The 19,580-nt window shown below is 46.1% G+C and overlaps 3 protein-coding genes across 4 annotated transcripts; 2 read left to right on the forward strand and 1 right to left on the reverse strand.

Moving 5' to 3' along the window:
• On the forward strand, nt 1–2,661 carry selenoh (selenoprotein H). 2 transcript variants are annotated; one of them, XM_036550904.1, is made up of 5 exons: nt 1–64; nt 956–1,091; nt 1,262–1,404; nt 2,118–2,239; nt 2,446–2,661. In XM_036550904.1, the coding sequence occupies exons 1-4, from the start codon at nt 43–45 to the stop codon at nt 2,222–2,224; spliced, it is 408 nt and encodes a 135-aa protein (XP_036406797.1). In that variant the 5' UTR covers nt 1–42; the 3' UTR covers nt 2,225–2,239; nt 2,446–2,661. The 2 variants fall into 2 exon arrangements, with proteins under 2 accessions (XP_036406797.1, XP_036406798.1); XM_036550905.1 differs by having other exon boundaries at nt 959–1,091.
• A 602-nt stretch (nt 2,662–3,263) lies between these two features.
• On the forward strand, nt 3,264–8,518 carry clp1 (cleavage factor polyribonucleotide kinase subunit 1). The gene is made up of 6 exons (XM_036550885.1): nt 3,264–3,325; nt 4,653–4,930; nt 5,862–5,969; nt 6,274–6,393; nt 6,673–6,810; nt 7,346–8,518. Exons 2-6 carry the CDS (start codon nt 4,655–4,657, stop codon nt 8,039–8,041), a joined length of 1,338 nt encoding a protein of 445 aa, XP_036406778.1. The 5' UTR covers nt 3,264–3,325; nt 4,653–4,654; the 3' UTR covers nt 8,042–8,518.
• A 784-nt stretch (nt 8,519–9,302) lies between these two features.
• Nucleotides 9,303–16,732, reverse strand: LOC118793557 (NACHT, LRR and PYD domains-containing protein 3-like). Its single transcript, XM_036551781.1, has 8 exons — nt 16,465–16,732; nt 13,825–15,610; nt 13,450–13,623; nt 13,022–13,137; nt 11,963–12,020; nt 11,580–11,741; nt 10,639–10,685; nt 9,303–10,117 (listed from the first exon to the last, which is right to left on the reverse strand). The coding sequence occupies exons 1-8, from the start codon at nt 16,730–16,732 to the stop codon at nt 9,582–9,584; spliced, it is 3,147 nt and encodes a 1,048-aa protein (XP_036407674.1). The 3' UTR covers nt 9,303–9,581.
• Nucleotides 16,733–19,580: the final 2,848 nt, after the last annotated feature.

The raw sequence follows: 19,580 nt of genomic DNA on the forward strand, positions 1-19,580 counted from the left end.
TCCAAAGCGCGCGAGTACCGTGCTGCCAGCAACAAGTTCGCAATGGCGTCTCGGTCCAAAGCAGGTAAAGTGAAAATGATTCGGATTAAAAAGCAAAAACACCGAGAGAAATGCAGCTGTTCGTTGTGGCATGTTAACTTGTACGATGCACAATCTGTACCGTTTTTTTCCTGAGTGATTACATGTTTTTTTTTTCTTTTATTGCACGGAAAATGTGTTGTTAGCCAGCTACCGTTAGCTTGTGTCGTTTCTCTGTTCCTGCAGGAGTTTCTTAAGTCTGCATTGGAGTGATCTGAGCTAAACAGTCGAATAGTCTTCTAACTGTAACAATTACAATATTTTGTCATTCTCTGGAAACATTAACAGTTAAAATATTGAATGTATGCATTTTATTGTTAACTATGAATAAATGCGAAACTCGTGATTGCTGCTAAACTAGGTAACAAGAAAAGCCTTAGCTAGCCGACAGCCTGCGCCACAAAGCTGTTATTTTTGTGTCGAGAACGTTAGCTAGCTAATTAGGTAGCTTGCTAAACGCTAATGATTCATTGTCTGCTCGTGAGGCGAGAATGCCACCCAGGCCTAGCTAAAAAAAAAGAATTCGGGTGTTTTGTAGGTCCAACGGTTAAGTCTTAAACTTAAGAGGCAAACAGTCCCCATGTGGAGCCATGTCAGTAAGGCTGGTTTCATAAGGCATGAGGTCATGCAAACACAACAAGCAGCCACGAGACCTCGGGGTCTTGTATGCTGTTTCCAATAGCAAGCGAACATCACGTAATTATTATTGGTCATTTAGTGAATAGCTGGCCCTGTCGCAATGCGTATTCTGTGTATTATCATGAGGAAATAATGCAGTTTTTTTACAGGTGTACGATTGATTGCGATTGCCTCTCCTCTCAGCCCCCGGTTTGCAGTGATCACGTCTTGTTCAGTCAGATATGTCCGTATGTTTCAGCAGGCCGTGGGCGAAAGCGCAAGGCCGACGCAGAGGTGAACGGGGAGAAAGCGGCAGCTGTGGAGAGCAAGAAAGAAAAGGAGGAAGAGGAGGAAGGGAAAGAGGAGGGGGGCCAGAGGATCGTCATCGAGCACTGGTCAGTGTCGTGGTCGCTCTTTGTATCGTGTTCGCCATTAAATCGGGAGCCTCAAAATGTGTGTGCCCTTTAGTTTCATATGAAGAGCCTCTAATGTCAAGGCTAGAAGCCCTCCTCCTACTGTTCTGAGCCAACTGTGGTGTTTTTTTTTCCCTGTTCTGTTTCCTTAGCAACAGCTGACGAGTGTACGGGCGTCACGCAGCGGGGGTTCAGGGCGCCCTGGAGGCTGCCCACCCCGACCTTAAAGTGCAGCTGAACCCCCAAAAACCCCGGCGCAACAGCTTCGAGGTCACGCTGCTGGATGGGGGAAAGGGTGAGTCGATCACATGGCCGTGGACAGGTCACCCAGAACAAGGGGCCTGGAGGCAGGGAGTCGTGCTCCCTCACAGGACGGGTCACCTCAGTGTTTGGTGTCGCCGTGTGAACACTGTCATCACTCAAAATAAACCAGATTTGACACAGTGCTTCTCTGGTGACCAAAGGCAGCACAAAAAGACCCTGTTATCTGACATTAAACAACTCATGTTCTAATGTTCTGGTTGTGTGTGCTTGGAGTTTCAAAAAGAGACCCTGCTTGGCCATGCCAACCCACAAGTGCGTTTAGGGGACCCCTTAAAATTCTGAGAGCTCTAGTATTCTACTGTTCCCAGTTGCAACCTCCTGTCTTGTCCCGTATCTGGCCTTTTGTTAGAGCCCACATTTCCTTCAGAGGATATATTCTCAGTGGGGTTTTCACAGGTTATCCGCCTTCTCTCCCTCTGTAGGAACTCGCATAATGACTGTAACTGCTGATGCCTGATTTCATAAATTGATTGTCCCCCTCCCTCCCTCTCCCTCTCTCTCTCCCTGCTCCCTCCCTCCCTCTCCCTCTCTCTCTCCCTGCTCCCTCCCTCCCTCCCTCTCTCTCTCTCCCTGCTCCCTCCCTCCCTCTCCCTCTCTCTCTCCCTGCTCCCTCCCTCCCTCTCCCTCTCTCTCTCCCTGCTCCCTCCCTCCCTCCCTCTCTCTCTCTCCCTGCTCCCTCGGCAGAGGTGTGTCTGTGGACAGGTATAAAGAAAGGTCCCCCTCGTAAGCTCAAGTTCCCGGAGCCAGCAGTGGTGCTGTCTGCCCTGGAGGAGGCGCTGAAGAGCCAATAGAGTGACACAGTGGAGGTCGGAGCACACGCTTTAACTCTAACTTTAACACACGCAAGTTGTGTGCCTGGGGTCTGTCAAAACTCAGCAATATTAATAACTTAAAACCAAAACTTTACTGATTTGAGTACATCACTGTCAAGATGTATGTTGATAACAAAAATGTCACACCCCATCTGCTTGTAGTAAATTGCATTTTTTTTCCCCCCTTTTTCTCACAACAGCCAATCATCTCCTGAAGTTCTTTGTTGCCAGGCGCTTTATGATGAGGAGTGGCTAAAGGGAGGTCTTCCCTGTTGCTCCTTTGATGATGCTGCTGCCCTGTCCATTGAACCTGGATGAAAGGCTGCATCGTGTGGTCACATGCAAAGTTGCATCATGTTCTTTTCCAGTTTAACCCAGAACTGTTTTTCTTTTTCCTTGTTCAATCTCACTGTAACTGCTGCTGAAATTGTCTGTGTAATCTGTTCTTAAAGTTGATGGAGAATAAAGCTGGTTTACTTAGTTTGTTTTCTGTGCTTCATTCTGTAAAATCACTGATGAGGGAGTTTGAACACTCTGCTCCTGGATTTTGCATTGTTTTAGACCAAACCTCTTCAAGAATATTCAAAAGGAGACAAAATCAGAAGCTTCATCAACATCAGAGATCATAGTATGCATTTCAATTGTGTTGGGATGGCACAACCTCCACCAAGTTAGACCTATACAGCAGCGATACATAGCCCCCTTTTGGGTAAATGTTTATGTTAACGGCAGGCGTGATGCACTGATCTGACTTTCTGGTGTATATAAATATTGTGGTGTAAGAAACAATACGTTTCTTGACCTTAAAAATTGCCTCCATGTGAACTTTATTAAAATTTATTAATGTGATTTTAAAATAAAGTGTCTAATCCACATTATCCGTAATGTATTTTGTTAAGAAATCATATTTTTGCTGATTAAGAGAAGACAACCTAGTTCACTTCATGGAATGCACATCACGATTGGTTCTTAGATCGATGACGTAATTTCTGTTGGACGGAAGCTGAGCAGCTGCGAAGGGGGCGCGTTGTATACGTAGAGTTGAAGTTCTGCTCTCGTGGATTCTGGAAATTAACTTCAGTACGTACTTTTACTTTTCTAAACTCTACGTTAAACGCCTCAGAATAATGTGATGGTGTTTAGCTGGTGTGTGTATTGGTAGTTTCATTATTTTTTATGTGACGTTTTCGCTATAGAACTGGTTCATGTTCTTTGGTGTGTTGTCTTGCTAGCTCGTTAGCAAGAGCTAGTTGTTTTCATGGACTGACCTGCTAGCTACCTTGCTAACATGCTATCTGTTGAAGGTTACTTTGCTAACTTGTTAGCTAGATACTCTCATTACGGAGAATTTAGAATTTACTTTGGCGTTTCTTTCAGGCTAGCATGCTAGCTAGTGTAAGTGGGTATTTTCACAATGTATTGGCTGAATGTTAATGTCACATGCAGAAGCCTAAAGCACATTAACATCGAAATTATTTTTTAAACGATGTCTTGTAGTACTGCATCTGTTATTTTAGGAGATAACTGGGTAGAAAAATATAATTTAATGTGGCTATACCGAATAACCCAGCCCTGGTCTTATTCTAGCAGTGGTCTGCAAGGTAGTTCACTGGCTGATTATACCTTTACAGACAGCCCACTGTGGTTTTTGGTGGCTAATGAAATCACAAAGTAGTGTCTCGACTGTACTTTTACGTCTCCGCCACGGGTTTTTATATGGTTAGGCAGTACATTAAAATATGCGTGCGTGTAGCTTGTTGAAGCCACGCGTGTTCCGGTTGACTGACTTGTTATTAACATTATGAACGAGGGAACGTGGTCTAAAATAGAACATCCTTAGTTAGCATGTCAACACAAACAGCTCCAGAAACTCCTTTCACCAACCAGAAACTAAAGGGAGTCTGAGGGATACAAGAAGTGATTATCTGGTCTAAAAGTAATGTCTGTGTCCTACCCCTCTCTCTTGCTTTTTAAAATTTTTTCTCTAGCTTAATGGTAACGCTGTGCTGGCGCATCAGCCAGTGTTATTATTACTATATTTTCTTTCTTGCATTTCGTGATACATCTATGATATCGGGACCGGACAGTGGCCCTTGGGTGCTTTAGGAGAGCACCCTCCGCAAAATGTGCGTAGTTCCTAGGAGGGTTATCTACTGTACTGCTTGGATGTTGATGTTGCTTGGAATCCTATTGATAAGTTTTTTCCAAGCCTTTTTTTTTTTTTCCTACAAGTCATAGAGCTCCTGTAACTGCTGGTATAATCTCTGTGCGCATTCCCCACATCCTTTTTATCTCAATATTATTATTATTGTTGTTATTATTATTAGACTTTTTGATAAAGTTTCATTGTACTGTTAAAACCCTGCACCATTCAGTTCTACACTCTGTCTCTCATGACTTTGCGTAGTCATGGCAGCAGACGGACCTGAGAAGGCGGGTGAGGAGGGGGCCACCGGGGCGGGGACTTCGGCCAGCAGCGGGGTGCGCTTTGAGCTGGAGAAGGAGACGGAGCTGCGCTTCGAGGTGGAGGCCGGGGAGAAGGTGCAGCTGGAGCTGCTGTCCGGGCTGGCCGAGGTCTTCGGCTCCGAGCTCAACCGCAACAAGAAGTACACCTTCGGGCCCGGATCCAAGATCGCCGTGTTCACCTGGCAGGGCTGCACCGTGTGTCTAACGGGGAAGACAGAGGTGTGACGCGTCAGCGGCTGGTGTCCACTGGGCTCCTTTACATTACATTACATTACATTGCATTGCATTACATTACGTTACATTACATTCATTTAGCAGACGCTCTTATCCAGAGCAACTCCCAGCATAAGAGAACAGAAGTGCATCCATTCAAGTTAAATGAGCAACAGTGTCAGACCAGGCTAACAATGCTTCCAGACCAGCAAGCACATGCACAGATCCACTTAAGCATTACCACAAGTTAACTGGTGTTAATCTGAAACTAGACAGCCTAGAACATTATGGGAAACCGCTTAGTACATGCACTACCATATATCTTCACTAAATCACAGTATCCTTAACACATAGTGATACCACAAGCAAAAAATGGCAAGTAATACTAGCACAAGTAGCAGGTGCTGGAGGTGAGGATTGAAGGGGTTATTTTGTTGTTAGGGCTTGTCTTGTTAGAAGGTTCAGTTTGCTGTGATGTTCACCAGTGTGGGAAAAATCTTTGAGTACACAGTGAATGGGTTGCATTGCACATAAACCTTCTTGTGGAGTATTAACCATGCCACAGCGTTCAATAAGCAAGGACAGCAGAACAAAATGGCCCCCATACTGGGCAGTGCAACTAACATGTTCTTCAAGCAGTGCTTAGGAAGGGTTGTCTGTGTTAAGTGAGATATTGAAGCAGTTTTGCTCTGTAATCACATAAACAGCACTGTAGTGTTACTAATACTCTGCTCTACAGTACGAAACATTTCACTCATCTCTGTATTTAGGGGTTGTTCACCATTGTTCACCAGTTTTCTTCATTTGAATAACCTGTGCCTTCTGCGTTTTGTGTTTCTGTATTCATAAGTGACTTGCACATGTTTGTTGAAGGCCGGTAGAGTTCAGATCCATATCACCTGTTGTCACTCTCTGTGTGCCGGCCTCTCTCTCACAGGTGGCCTATGTCTCCCGGGACACTCCCATGCTTCTGTACCTGAATACCCACGCTGCACTGGAGCAGATGAGACAGCAGGCCGAGAGGGACAACGAGAGAGGACCCAGGGTGTGTGTGTGTGTGTGTGTGAGTGTGTGAGAGAGAGAGGGAGAAAGAGAGAGCTCTAAGGAACTAAGTCACGGGCATCCTTAATGTTGGCAAAAAAACTGCAGCTCATGACATTATTACAACAATCTTTGAATGTTTTAGCCATGTGATCACATTACTTGACAGACCTGTTTTATGCATTTTTTAACTTAAGAGGCTGTAACCCCAGGGAACGACCCCTTTCAGCGCAGTGTTGCTGTGTTGCATTGTGCCCTGCTTTGACCTGTAGTAACCTCTCTCTGCCCCCCACCCCCCCCCCCCCCAGGTGATGGTGGTGGGCCCGACGGATGTGGGGAAGTCGACAGTGTGTAGGCTGCTCCTCAGCTATGCTGTGCGGCTGGGCAGGAGACCCACCCTGGTGGAGCTGGATGTGGGGCAGAGTGGGGTAAGTCTGGGGGGGGGGATCAGGGGGTTTAAAAAACCTCTGCTGCTCTGTCTCTGTCCCTCTGCCCACTGCGTAGTCTCTCATTAGTGCTGATTTTTTTCTGTCTGTGTGAGTATTGCGCAGAATAGAATCTCAATCTCAGTATAGTGTTACTGCCCTCGTGGCAGTGTGTGTGAAAGACTGTGTGGTGCCCCGGGCCGGTTGTCTGATTGACACAGACTGCGTTTTGTAAAGCACACCCCTGAACACTGAGCTGCCGCTCCCTCTCACCTGTCGCAGGTATCGGTTCCCGGCACGGTGTCGGCGCTGTGCATCGAGCGTCCCGCTGACGTGGAGGAGGGCTTCTCCGTCCAGGCCCCTCTGGTCTACCATTTCGGCTCCACCACCCCCGGGACAAACATCAAACTCTACAACAAGGTAGGAGCACCCATCCGCTGCCACACAGCCTGGGTGAGGGGTAACTAAGATTCCCAAGTATGAAAGGAGGTCCTGCTGTGTCACTGCTGAGATCACACTTTAGTGGTGTCTGTGTTGTATATTAGTCCTCTCACAGTGCCTTGTTATTTAATATAGAGTATAATGTCCATTACATAGCCTGCATGCTGTTAGCTCTCTGCTACAGTGCAGTGTTACATTACATTGCATTACTGTCATTTAGCAGATGCTCTTATCCAGAGCAACTTACATAGGTTACAATTTAACGTATTACCCATTTTTAGAACTGGATATTTAGGGAGGCAATTTTGGGTTAAGTACCCTGCCTAAGGGTGCAACGGCAGTGCCCCAGCGGCAGCATTTTGGTTAAGAGCCCAACTCATTAACACTACTCCACATTGCTGCCTGTGTTAATGTAATATAATGTCCAGCCTGTGTACTGTTAGCCCTCTGTCACAGTGCAGTGTGAATGTGCTACAGTGCCAGTGTGTCTCTGACTGCCTGCTGTCGTCCTCAGCTGACCTCATGCCTGGCGGAGGTCTTCTCCCAGCGCTGCGAGGTGAACCGCAAGGCCAGCGTGGGTGGCTGCGTCATCAACACCTGCGGCTGGGTGAAGGGCTCGGGCTACCAGGCGCTGGTGCACTGCGCCTCGGCCTTCGAGGTGGACGTGGTGCTGGTGCTGGACCAGGAGCGGCTCTACAACGAGCTGAAACGCGACCTGCCGCACTTCGTCAAGGTGGTGCTGCTGCCCAAGTCCGGCGGGGTGGTGGAGCGCTCCAAGGCCTGCCGGCGGGACACCCGGGACGAGAAGATCCGCGAATACTTCTACGGCTTCCGGGGGGTGTCCTTCTACCCCCACGCCTTCGACGTGCGCTTCTCTGACGTGCGCATCTACAAGATCGGGGCACCCTCCATCCCGGACTCCTGCCTGCCCCTGGGGATGTCCCAGGACGACACCCAGCTGAAGCTGGTGCCCGTGACCCCGGGGCGGGACCTGACGCATCACGTCCTGAGCGTCAGCTGCGCGGACGACGAGGGCGAGGGGGGCACGGGCGGGAGGAGGGGCGTGCTGGAGAGCCCCGTCTGCGGCTTCATCGTGGTCACGGCCGTTGACACCCAGGCACAGGTGATGACGGTGCTGTCGCCCGCCCCCCGCCCGCTCCCCCGCCACACCCTGCTCATCATGGACATCCGCTTCATTGACCTCAAGTGAGGGGAATTATGGGAAATGGGCTGGAGGACCAGCAGGCTGTGGGAGAACCACGGCCAGGTTTGCAGTGCAAACCATAAGGGAAGCATTGCTTTCCTACAGCTGACCTCAACACTTTATTTACAATCATTCCCTTTGTGGAATGACTTCTCATGTTCACCTGATGTATTTTATTTTGTTTTTTCATTGTCATTCTATTTCTGGGAATATGCCCATTTTTCCGTGGGCATTTTAGTTTTGTATGATAGTTTCTCGCTTAAGGTGGAATTTTAATACATTTTGGAAGGGAATTACATCCTGTTGAAAACAAAGTTCTTGAAGTAAAAGTGATTGAAATGAGGGTAGGATGATGAGAGGCACAGAATATAAAACACAAAATCACTCCTACCCTGTGGAAGAAGGGCAGCTTTTCCTGCAGGATAGGACAGAGGGACTGTATAATTTCAGTATTTAACACTCATTTTGTTTCAAAGGCAATGACACCAACACAGTGTGTTTAGGAACATCTTAGGAACATCTCATCCATGTAAATCCATGTATTAAAATATTTTTAAAAATCATGTACTGTTATCTTTTGAGGAACAGGTTGATTTACCATGAGATGTAGCCCATGAAACACAGCTCTGTTTTTCATTCTTGTCTTTTGTGGGCAAAAAAAACTTAAGATGTTTCTTTTGATGAACTTCTGGTGTGATATCTTGTGATATCTTTTGTCAATGTTGTCAGTGTTGTGAATTACATCATTGTAAATTAGGGACACCAGAAATATTTTTATTGGAAAGCAGTGGTTATGAGGAGTCAAATGAGGTTAAAAATTGAGCTCAAGTTGATTTTTCTAGTCAGGGTCAGTATTGCGCGTTTAGTTGGTTTTAAACAGGCCATACCTCGGGAAAAGAATGAACCATTTCTGAAACCTGAATGTCCAAAAATTCTCAGGTGTGGTTTTCTGAGCAGAATCTGAGATGGACCAGACACTAATTGCGTGCGCTTGGTCTGGAATAACCTGAGCTGTGAACCAGATGAAGAAGTTACTGAGGCGGGTTCTCATAAGTGGGGAAAAAAGACCTCACACTTCTCTCTTTCACTTCTCTATTTCACTTTATTTAAGAATAACTGAGTGACATCAGCACTCACGCGCACAAATATATATAGCTTACACACACACACTATATATATAAAAGTTACATAGTTAGTACATTAGTATGTACATTAAAGAATAGTATCAAATTAATCAAAGTGGGGAAAAAAAGATGGTTCACAGATATGTTCGTCACACCCTTTCTTGTCATAATTAGATGCCTGAGTCTTCACCATGCAAGTAGTCTTATCTAGACTAACTCACAGTGTAACAATAACATAGTATTTAACAGATACCTAAAAAAACAGCAGAAGCTACTTGACAGCCCAGAAAAGAAGGAAAATGAGAGAGGGCATTCTGGTAAAACAGCAACAGCATGTAAACCTTTACAATGGGATTGCTCTTTGCTGCGAGCTACAGGTCTGTTAAATAAAGCTGTTTTAGGAGATGCGTGGCTGGGGGGTGTCATGCTGGCTGGCACAAGTACACAGACGAGTCGGACACGACCCAGAAGCCAGCATAGAGCGGCTGAGTGAAAGTGGCGTAGAAGGTGTGCAGGAGAGTGGAGCCGTCAGCGGAGACGCTGTAGAAGGACAGCGTGCCGGCCCGCTGGTCCAGGTACACCCCCACCCTGCGGGAGTAGGGGAAGGAGGCGGGCACGTCATACTCCTTCCTGTTGTGCCAGGCGGAAAAAAGCCTCCCGGAACAACTCAGGCTCCAGGAATTGGGGTTCCGTCCCAGGGCGCAGCCGTGACCCGCCCCTTTCCTGCCGATTCCCCCGTAGGCCACGCCCACCTCCATGCCCCTCCCGCTCCACTCCACCTCCCAGTAGCAGCGCCCGGTCAGGGCCTCGCTGCACAGCGTCTGAGCCCAGATGTCGAACCTTTCCGGGTGATCAGGGTACGGCTGCTCCTCTTCCCCCCGGGTTATCTTCCTCTTCCCCTCGGAGAGAGCCAGGTATCGGTACGTCGTGTTGAGGTCTGGTGTGAGCGAACAGGCGTCTGCAGATGAGAGGATTCAGTTCGTTTTCATATGGTTCATATGATACTCATGATTCATAACCCTAGGAGGAAAGATAAGGGTGCTTCTGTATGTCTCATGTAAGATGATCGAGTGTGAGAGGGCTTTGTCAGACAACGTCTATTGATTACAACAGGAGTGGAACTTCGTTTACAATATTGGCAGCAAACTGCATCTTAAGAATGTTTAAATTGTAAGAATTTTGGATGTTCAGTGTTGGCTCCACTGAGGGACGGGTGTGTTTCATGTGTTTCTGTCTACTGCTGTTCTGGAAAATAAACACATCTTTTCCACTAAGACCAGGTTTTTTTCCCTCACACTCAGTATTGATAATCCCTGTTTTTCGCAAGGATTACAGATTGGATGGGGGAAAGAGGAGGAAGTGGTCCAGACCAAATTGAGAACCCATCACTTTCCTCAGTCCTTCGTTCCTTTTTCCTTACCCGATGTTGCTCTCATTTCTATAAGTTTATATTGTTTGATGGTTTTAGGTTTTACTTACACTTCTGCAGTCCTGGTTTAATCCTGCATTCTCCACCATGGGTTGCTCTGTAGGGACAGAGAAACAGAGAGTGACAAATTATGGAGCGTTGTGCACCCTTTGCAGGCAGAAAACTTTTATGTGATAGTCTGAGATCTTCACACACTGCACACTAAAACGTCCATTGTGTTGTTCATATGTCTGAAAAAGCTCTGTGGTGAATTTGAGACGTGTGGGAGTAGCAAAAACTGAGGGAAGTACCTTAAGCAGCTACTGCAATGGTGATACAGTATGTCTGTATCAAACAAATTCTTATTAATGTGTTAATTTTGAAAAATCACACAAAAAATGCTGGCATTCAAGAACTAACAGGCCAACACTGCACAACAGGTTCAGATGCAGTGAGCAAGAGGTCACTGAGGAATAATGCATTGAGTTTTGATTTTTTTTCTGCAAAAATTACTTCCATAAAATGGGATTTGGCGTGCAAAGGCCACATACCTCTGGAAAAGACTCTAGTTGTACCAAGAAAATCCCAAATTGTATAAAATGTGACCTGCACTGTACAGTAATATGAATAAAAAGACTTTCATCCACAAAGTTACTATAATAAACACCATCTTTGAAATAATTTTCTTATTGGGCAAATGAATTGTGCTTTCTTACATTATGAATTCCTTACAGTGTAGTAATCCTCTTGTTAGCCTGTGATGGCAGTGTGGCATAGCCATGAAGAAGCTAAGCTAACTTGGAGGTTGCAGGTTTGATTCCCATAAACCATTGGACATTGTAAGGTGCTTAACCTAATTTGCTTATGGTTGTATTCAGCTAATAAATATCAATCTTTTATATGCTGAAAGCTTCTTCCTTTGTACAATATAGCCTGAAATTGAATATTTATGCAATTCTCTCAAATCTGAGCTAAACTTCTTATCCTCACATCGATGTGAAAGACCACTCACACAACACAGCTGGGGTCTTCAACTAAAGTGGAGAGCAGTATCACTCCTGACTTCCCTGGGTGGTTGTAGCTCAGATCCAGCTCTCTAAGCTTGTGAGGATTTGAAAGCAGAGCTGAGGCCAGGGAAGTGCAACCTTCCTCTGTGATCTGACAACCAGACAACCTTTCAGAGAGAAAATGGGAGTCCATTAGCATTCCAGCTTTGACCAACCACAAGGAAATAACCGATGGCATGTGTGAAATAATTGTAAGGAATTATGATAATTCTTAACTTTATACTGTGCAGAATAGACTGACTACAATCTGCTTGAGGAATGATCGTATTTGTTAAAAACATGTCAACTCTCGCTGTGTATTAAGCATTAGCCATCAGCAGTTCCTTACCCCAGCCTCTGCAACTGACAGTTTGGATTCCCCAGTCCAGCAGAGAGCAGTTTCACTCCTGAATCCCCCAGGTCGTTTCCCTGGAGCTCCAGCTCTCTCATCTCCAAGCAGTGCGAGCTCACGACTGAGGCCAGCTCTGTGCAGCACTTGTCTGTGAGGTCACACTCCCCCAACCTGTAGGTGGCAGCAGACGAGATCTCCACTCATAAACACACACCACGCAGTGTGACTATTTTTTTAAATAATCTTACACATTAGTGAGGGGAAAGGGAGGCTCCTGAACCCCCAGATGGGTGACCATTTCATTTATGGTGAAATATGGCTCAGGTTCATTTAATCACGTCTTATTAAATTCATGTGGAAACCCAGCCATCAACCCAAGTCACTTCAATGCTCACCCCAAAGTCCGCAGTTTACAGTTTGGACTCGCAAGGCCCTCACACAGCCACTTCACACCTGAATCTCCCAGGTAATTGCGGCTGAGATCCAGACTGTGCAGCTTGCAGTTTTGACTCTTGAGGACGTCCGAGAGAGTCTTGGCCCCCGAGGCACCTACATTATTGCAGCTGAGATCCACCTGCTCCAGCTGACAGCCTGGACTGGTCAGCACACATGAGAGGGCTTGCACCCCCGTTTCCTTCAGGCTGTTTCCGCAGAGGTCCAGCCTCCGCAGTCTGCAGGGCGGACTCGTCAGCCCAGCACAGAGCAGTTGCACACCGGAGTCCCCAAGGCTGTTGCAGCGTAGGCGCAGCTGCTGCAGCTTACACTGAGGGCTCATCAGCGCGTCGGACAGAATCTTCGCTCCTGAAGTCCTCGTGTCGCCGGGGCCGGGGGAGAGCTTCCTATGCTTCAGGGGCGGGCTCGCCGGCCGGTCACGTGACAGCTTCACCCCTGAATCGCCCAGGTTGACGCAGCTGAGGTGCAGCCTCTTTAGCCGACAGTGCTGGCTCTGGAGCCCGGCGCAGATCGCCCGCAATCCAAAGTCTGTGAGACCGTTGCAGCTGAGGTCCAGCTGTTCCAGCCTGCAGTTCGGGTTCATCAGAGCGTCAGAGAGCGGACCCGCTCCTGAGTACTCGTTAGAGCTGAGGTCAAGCTCCGTCAGGTGTGAGCTGGCTGACTGGAGGGCTAAGGCCAAACTCTCACAGGAGTCGTCTGTGAGATTGCACCTGCTCAGCCTGTAAAGACATTGTTATTTGCACCAGTTTTAGAATTAGACAATGGTCAGTATTTCCGTGGCCATTGCTGAATATACAGATATTAGCACTTTGGTGTGTTTATCAGAGTTTACTGACTCTCTTGGAAGCCTTGTTATCAGCCTCTTATTGTACTGAAAAATGCCTGTAGAGAAAAATAATCAGCCTTTATCCAAGACAGTAAAATAAATAAACCACCGCAGTATAAGACTGCAGTATAGAATCTGCTGGCGTCAAAGATGTAAAAAACTTTCAGCGGACATCTTCAGCCCTGATACAGTTCCAGGCACTTACCTTAGAGTCTCTAACCTGCAGTCTGGACTCCCCACTGCAGCGAAGAGCAGCTTCGCCCCGGTGTCTCGTAGGTCATTGCTGCTCAGGTCCAGAATTCTCAGGCTGCAGGATGCCGAGCTGAATGTCGAGGCCAGCACTTCACAGCAATGCTCTGTGAGGTTGCAGTGGTTCAGTCTGAAAAACACACAACATTACCACAAACTTCCTACCTGACTTTCCACCATCACCTGCAGGGCATCAAGATAACGAGATAAGTTCCTTTTAGCATGAATGTGTGGGATGCAGAGGGCATTGGCAGACTATTGGTCCATAACTTGAGCCACAGGGGTAATTTTTTAACAGATAGAATGTGCAATATTCTGTAATGGCACTTACAGAGCTGTTCGAGTCCTTTTCACCACTGGCAACAGCCTCAGAAGGCCTTCGTCTGATCTGGCGTATTTCTTCAAGTCAAACACATCCTGCACCTCTTTTGACATCAGCAACACAAAGACCAGAGCGGACCACTGTGCAGGCGAGAGTTTTTCATTTGAAAGACTTTCTGAGCTCAGGTAGGTCTGTATTTCTTCCACGAAGGAGTTATCATTCAGTTCATTTAGACAGTGGAAAAGATTGATGGACCGCTCCGGCGATGGATTCTCCCTTATCTTCTCTTGAATGTATTTGACCGTTTCACGGATACTTTGAGAAGTGCTCCCCATCCTCGTCTGTAGGCCTCTCAGCAGACTCTGATTGGAGTCCAGTGAGAGGCCGAGAAGGAAGCGGAGGAAAAGATCCAGGTGTCCGTTCTCACTCTGTAAGGCCTTGTCCACTGCGCTCTTGTGCAAGTCAAACAATGACAATTTACCCAGCATCCATTTCAACCCATGCCACTGAGCGTCACTCATTAGGTTTCCATATGACAGAAACACATACAAGGCCGCAAGGTACTCCTGAATGCTCAGATGCACGAAGCTGTACACTCTATCCTCGCAGAAATCAGTCTCCTCCTTGAAGATTTCTGTGCACATCCCAGAATACACAGAGGCTTCACTGACACTGAGACCACATTCACGCAGGTCCTCTTCGTAAAATATGAGATTGCCCTTTTCCAGCTGTCGAAAAGCCAGCTCACCCAGTTTCAGAATGGCTTGTCTCGTTGACTCAGAGATCCTCCTCGCATCTGTGTCCTTGGTCTCAGCGTACTTGTATGCAGTGATGTTTGTCTGAATGAGCAGTAAACGTGTGTACATTTGAGTTAAAGTGCAGGGGGTCTCCCCACCGTTTCCCTCCAATATTATTCGCTCAAGAACAGTGGCTGATATTGCGCAGAACACTGGTATGTGACACATGGTATAGAGGCTCCTTGATGATTTAATGTGTTTGACCGCTGTGCAAGCCAGGTTCTGGTCACTGAACCTCTTCCTGAAGTACTCCTCTTTCTGTTCGTCGTTAAATCCTCGCACCTCTGTCACCTGGTGGATATACCCAGGAGGGATCTTATTGGCTGCTGCTGGTCGGGTGGTTATCCAGAGGAGAGCAGAAGGAAGCAGATTCCCTCTAATGAGGTTTGCCAACAGCACGTCCACTGTGGCCGGCTCCATTGCGTCGTTTAGCTCGGAGCTTTGGAAATCTAGAGGAAGCCTACATTCGTCCAAACCGTCGAAGATGAACAGAACTTTGAATTCATCACAGTCAATACATTCAACGGCTTTCATGTCCGGAAAGTAGTGATGAAGAAGTTCCATTAAAGTGAATCGCTTATCCTTCATTGAGTTCAGATCTCGAAAAGGAAGGGTAAAAACAAAATCGATCTCCTGGTTTGCGTCACCGTTGGCCCAGTCAAGGATGAACTTCTTCACAGAGACCGTTTTGCCGACGCCCGCGATCCCCTTCATCAGCACCGTTCGGATGGACTTCTGCTGCAGAGTCAACGCTTTGAAGAGGTCATTGCACTTGATCACAGCCTCCTCCGTGACTCGTTTCCTGCCTCCTGTCTCAATCTGCCTCACTGCATGCTCATTACTGACTGTCCCACTTCCACCATCTGTTATGTAGACTTCTGTGTAAATGCTTTTCAGGAGCACCGAGACCCCTTGTTTGTCTGTCCCTTCATATATGCGCTCAGACCTCTTTTTCAGATTTATTTTCAGTTTCTCTTGAATTCTCTTCATAACAGGATCTGAGGATAACACTTGGGAATGCATGAAAAAGGGATTACAAAATTACATTTTGCCTTCTGGTAGCTCATTCAACACAAGTACAAATATGGTAGAGGAAAAAACATTACTAAATTATCAGACATAACCCAAAAAACATGCATTTTTATGTTAAAGCGTGAAGCATTATGAGGTCTGGTTGCAGGATTTTCTCCTCTCAACTAACAGAACACCTGGAGCTCCAGGTGAGTTACAGCCCCCTCCCTGGACACAAAACAGTTTCTCTCTGAAGTATTCAGGTTGGATAAAATCCAGGCAACCGTACGTCCACCCCTGTTGGCTACAATGCTTTTTGTCTCTGATGTGTCTGACTGGTCATCAGCTTACCAAGGTGCCCAGGTCTTGGTGTCCTGGTGTCCCCTGGGTCTAGAGAAAAAGGTGAAAAAGAAAAAAGTTTTTTTTTTTATTACTTTGTTGTCTCACCTGTCAGTTAATGTACATAAAAATAATATAATGATGTACTTTGCCAGTACATTTCATTTTTCATTTTATTTTCAAAAGCAGAAAGAAATGTCAATAATAAAATCATTAAATCAGAGAAAGAGTGTTGGGTGACAGAAAGTGAATGCAAAGTGAACCAGGCCACAGCAGACATGTGGAGACACATCCACTGAATGCAGTCATGCTTCTGAAAGTTTGTGGTCTGTATATCAACCACACGGAAAGGCTCGTGAAGGTTCCCATGACCTGTTAGTCTGATAAACATACACCTGTCAGAAGAGGTCAAGAGTTACCGCTGCCTTCACACTTTGGAATAACTTGACTCGAGCTTGCATTTCACGTAAACCCCGGGAATGACAGGCCGGTGATATTTTACCCGCCACATCCGCCAGCCGCTCAGCGAGGTCGTTCCTGTCCATCTTCTGGAGGATGTAGCGCGTGACCTCGGCCGCCCTCTGCCCCCGGCCGTAGTAACCCTGCATCGCAGTCACGATGTCTGTCCGGTCGCCGCCCTGCAGGATACCCTTCGGAATGCTCGGGCACACCTCGGGGTCGTCCCCGCTCAGGTGAAAACTGAAGCGCTTCAGCTCAGACTGCACCAGCTCCTCCAGAATCCTCAGCAGCAGGTCCCACACAGCAGACATGCTCCACAGCTGGTATGGAGTCTGCCAAATGAATAAATGTAAATGTAATGTAAAAGAACGGACAAGAAGCACGACAACGTTTTCCACAAATAGAATACGATTCTCATTGTCTCATTGTCTCACTGTAAAATTATTCTCATTGGAGATCCTGAGATTTTATATTTAAGAGATCAGATATGTCAGCTCTGGATTACACTAGTCCTCTTCAGACATACAGCCAATTCTCCACATGCCACAAGAATAGAGTTCTTGGAATACGTGAGCTGGACATTGAAATCTGACTTTCCCTCCAATTTTCTCTGAAAAACCTCATTAGCTAAGCCCCCCATTTTCTACACCAAGGCAACTCTAACTTTGGAAAAGAGAACCAGGCATGACATTAAAGTATTGCACAGTGAACTACTGGAAAGATGAATATGTTAACCTTTAGGGTAGACTTGGGGATGATAAAATGATCCCGGGGTCCAAAAACCAAACTGCAGGTTTACAAACTGATAATCCTCTCTAAACCTTTTTGACTAAATCAATGGCCATCAACAAACAAAATAAAGCAAGCATGATGCAATCATTTTTACAGACAAAGTGAAGCGGTAACTCATGAGCATGAGAAAATTTTTCGCTCCACTGACTGTTTCTCCCAGAATGCTCAGATACATGAGTTCACCCATCCACACTTGCACAAACCTGCGTACTTTATCTCAATCTGAAAACACAACTTAGCACACTCAAACCGCTCTTGGTCTCAATGCCTTCCTTTTTAATGTTAGGTTGAGGGACCATGTGAAGGTTTCTGTTCTTTGTTTTTGTATTTGCTGTGACTGTAAGTCAAAAAAAACCCTTTTCTTTTCATGCAGGTAGATTTGTCTGAAAATCTGTCTTACTGCTCTTTGATACTGCAGCAGTTTGGTGGGTAGGCAGGACTGACAGATGAGGAAAACAGCATGCAAATACTGCAGGCCTTTCATTTCCACAGCTGAGGAAGGAGTGTTAAGGAGATGGAGACGCTATTACTAACAAATAAAATAAAACAAAACCTACAGTTGCATTCTCTTTACAGAGAAAATAAAACAAAACCTACAATCTCATTCTCTAAACAGCCAGATAGCTAGGCTGGGGCAATCAGTACTCAGCATCATGGCAGAAGAAGCAGGAAGTGTTTACCACAGGAGATCTTCTGCAGCACTGGTCATGCAGGTCTCAGGGTGTCTCGTGTTGCAAGTGGATGGTTGACAGGTAATCACAGGAGTTTCTCCTTGAAAATCAGCAAACCAGCTCCACTTCTCCTCACACATGCACACCTACCGTTCACTTCCTACCCCTCCTCCCGTCATACAATAACATCAGATCTTAAATTCGCCCCTAATTTCCTTCATCACAGTCAGGCGTGCCTTGTTTCCTGTTTGTATGGTGTGAAGCTATGTATTCACTAGGGTTTTCAGGGCCAGCCCCTTCCTGGTGCCAAAATGCATGCTCAAATAATCAGAACTGCAGCAGCATGTTCAGCAAGAGCTTATCACAAGCACAAGTACAACGCATTCATCAGCTGTGCGTGCGAAAAGGACTCACAGTCATCTCTGGTCTAGATGATAGCCTAATAATAAGCATTTAACGACCTTGTGGTTTTTAAACTGTGGGCCTGTTGTTACAGAGGCTGGAGTGGAAACCTTTGTCAAGTGTATGTAAAGCACTTATTTGTTTGACAGATTCCTTTCTCTAGAGTGATCATACAGGGCATAAACAGTCATTTTTTTGAACATGGGTATCAAATAAGCCAGTAAAATATAACCTTGAGCTTGCAACTAAAGTATAACACAGAGACAACTCATCAAATTGACACAAATCTCTCTTGCTGTACATAGATCATTATTATAACTGACTGAATATCAGTACAACCAAAAAGTGGACTAATTTCCTTTATATTTTTGTTCGTCCTTAATTTATTGTCATTGCTTCACCTACATGTTATAAATAGCAAATCTCTTTTCTTTTTGCTCCAGCAACTCTTAAAAAGATGCCATTCTATAAAACAAAACCACTGAGAGCTGGGTTTGCATGTAATGGTACAATCATCAGTTAATAAAACTATTTTGTGACCGTAGAAAGATATGATTTCTCATGAGCTCCACAAACTCTTGTACAAATAGATATCTGTCAACTTACGCCATCTGGGGGAGACAATTAAAATGGCAACCCAGAGAGGCCGATGAGGAGAGGAGTGGCCCTAGAGTACACATGGACAAGGAAGACCTACAGGATCACAGAGCTGGAGCTGGACTGTCGGGCGGCATTGGCTGAGAGGGTGGTGTAAATTGAAAATCCCAGGGGACATGGCACCCTGGCCTAGAACAGCGGTTGACCAGAGGAGATGGTTAGAAACACACAGGCTCTTCCTAGCATGAAGAAGCCCCAAAGTCTGGTCTGCGTTGCAATGTAACTGAAAGCACATTATTTCTACTTCTTGCGGCGTAGCCTATGATTCAGAAGGTGTCTACATACATCAGACCTGATGTCGTACCCAAGTTTATTCATGCCGCACAGTGCGGCTTGCAATAAACTTATAAGATTGCTGAAATCTCACACTCTGTAGGCACCATTAGTGGATATCAAGTACAAGAACACACAAGAAAGGAAACATGCCAGGAGGAGAGCAAAAATGACATTATTCATAACCATTACCTGCTTTATTTGTTACTGTTGAGTATGGTCATGGTTAAAAAAAAAACATACAAGAAATCACTCTGGTCTGCCACTGTCCAGCACAGTAGTGATTTGAACTACACATGCTGCAGATCAAGGCTGCTGGATTTGGATGCCATACTACATTTCTCCACATGGGGGCGCTTTATCA

Source organism: Megalops cyprinoides, chromosome 18 (genome assembly GCF_013368585.1).
Source record: "Megalops cyprinoides isolate fMegCyp1 chromosome 18, fMegCyp1.pri, whole genome shotgun sequence".
NCBI classification, from domain to species: Eukaryota; Metazoa; Chordata; class Actinopteri; order Elopiformes; family Megalopidae; genus Megalops; species Megalops cyprinoides.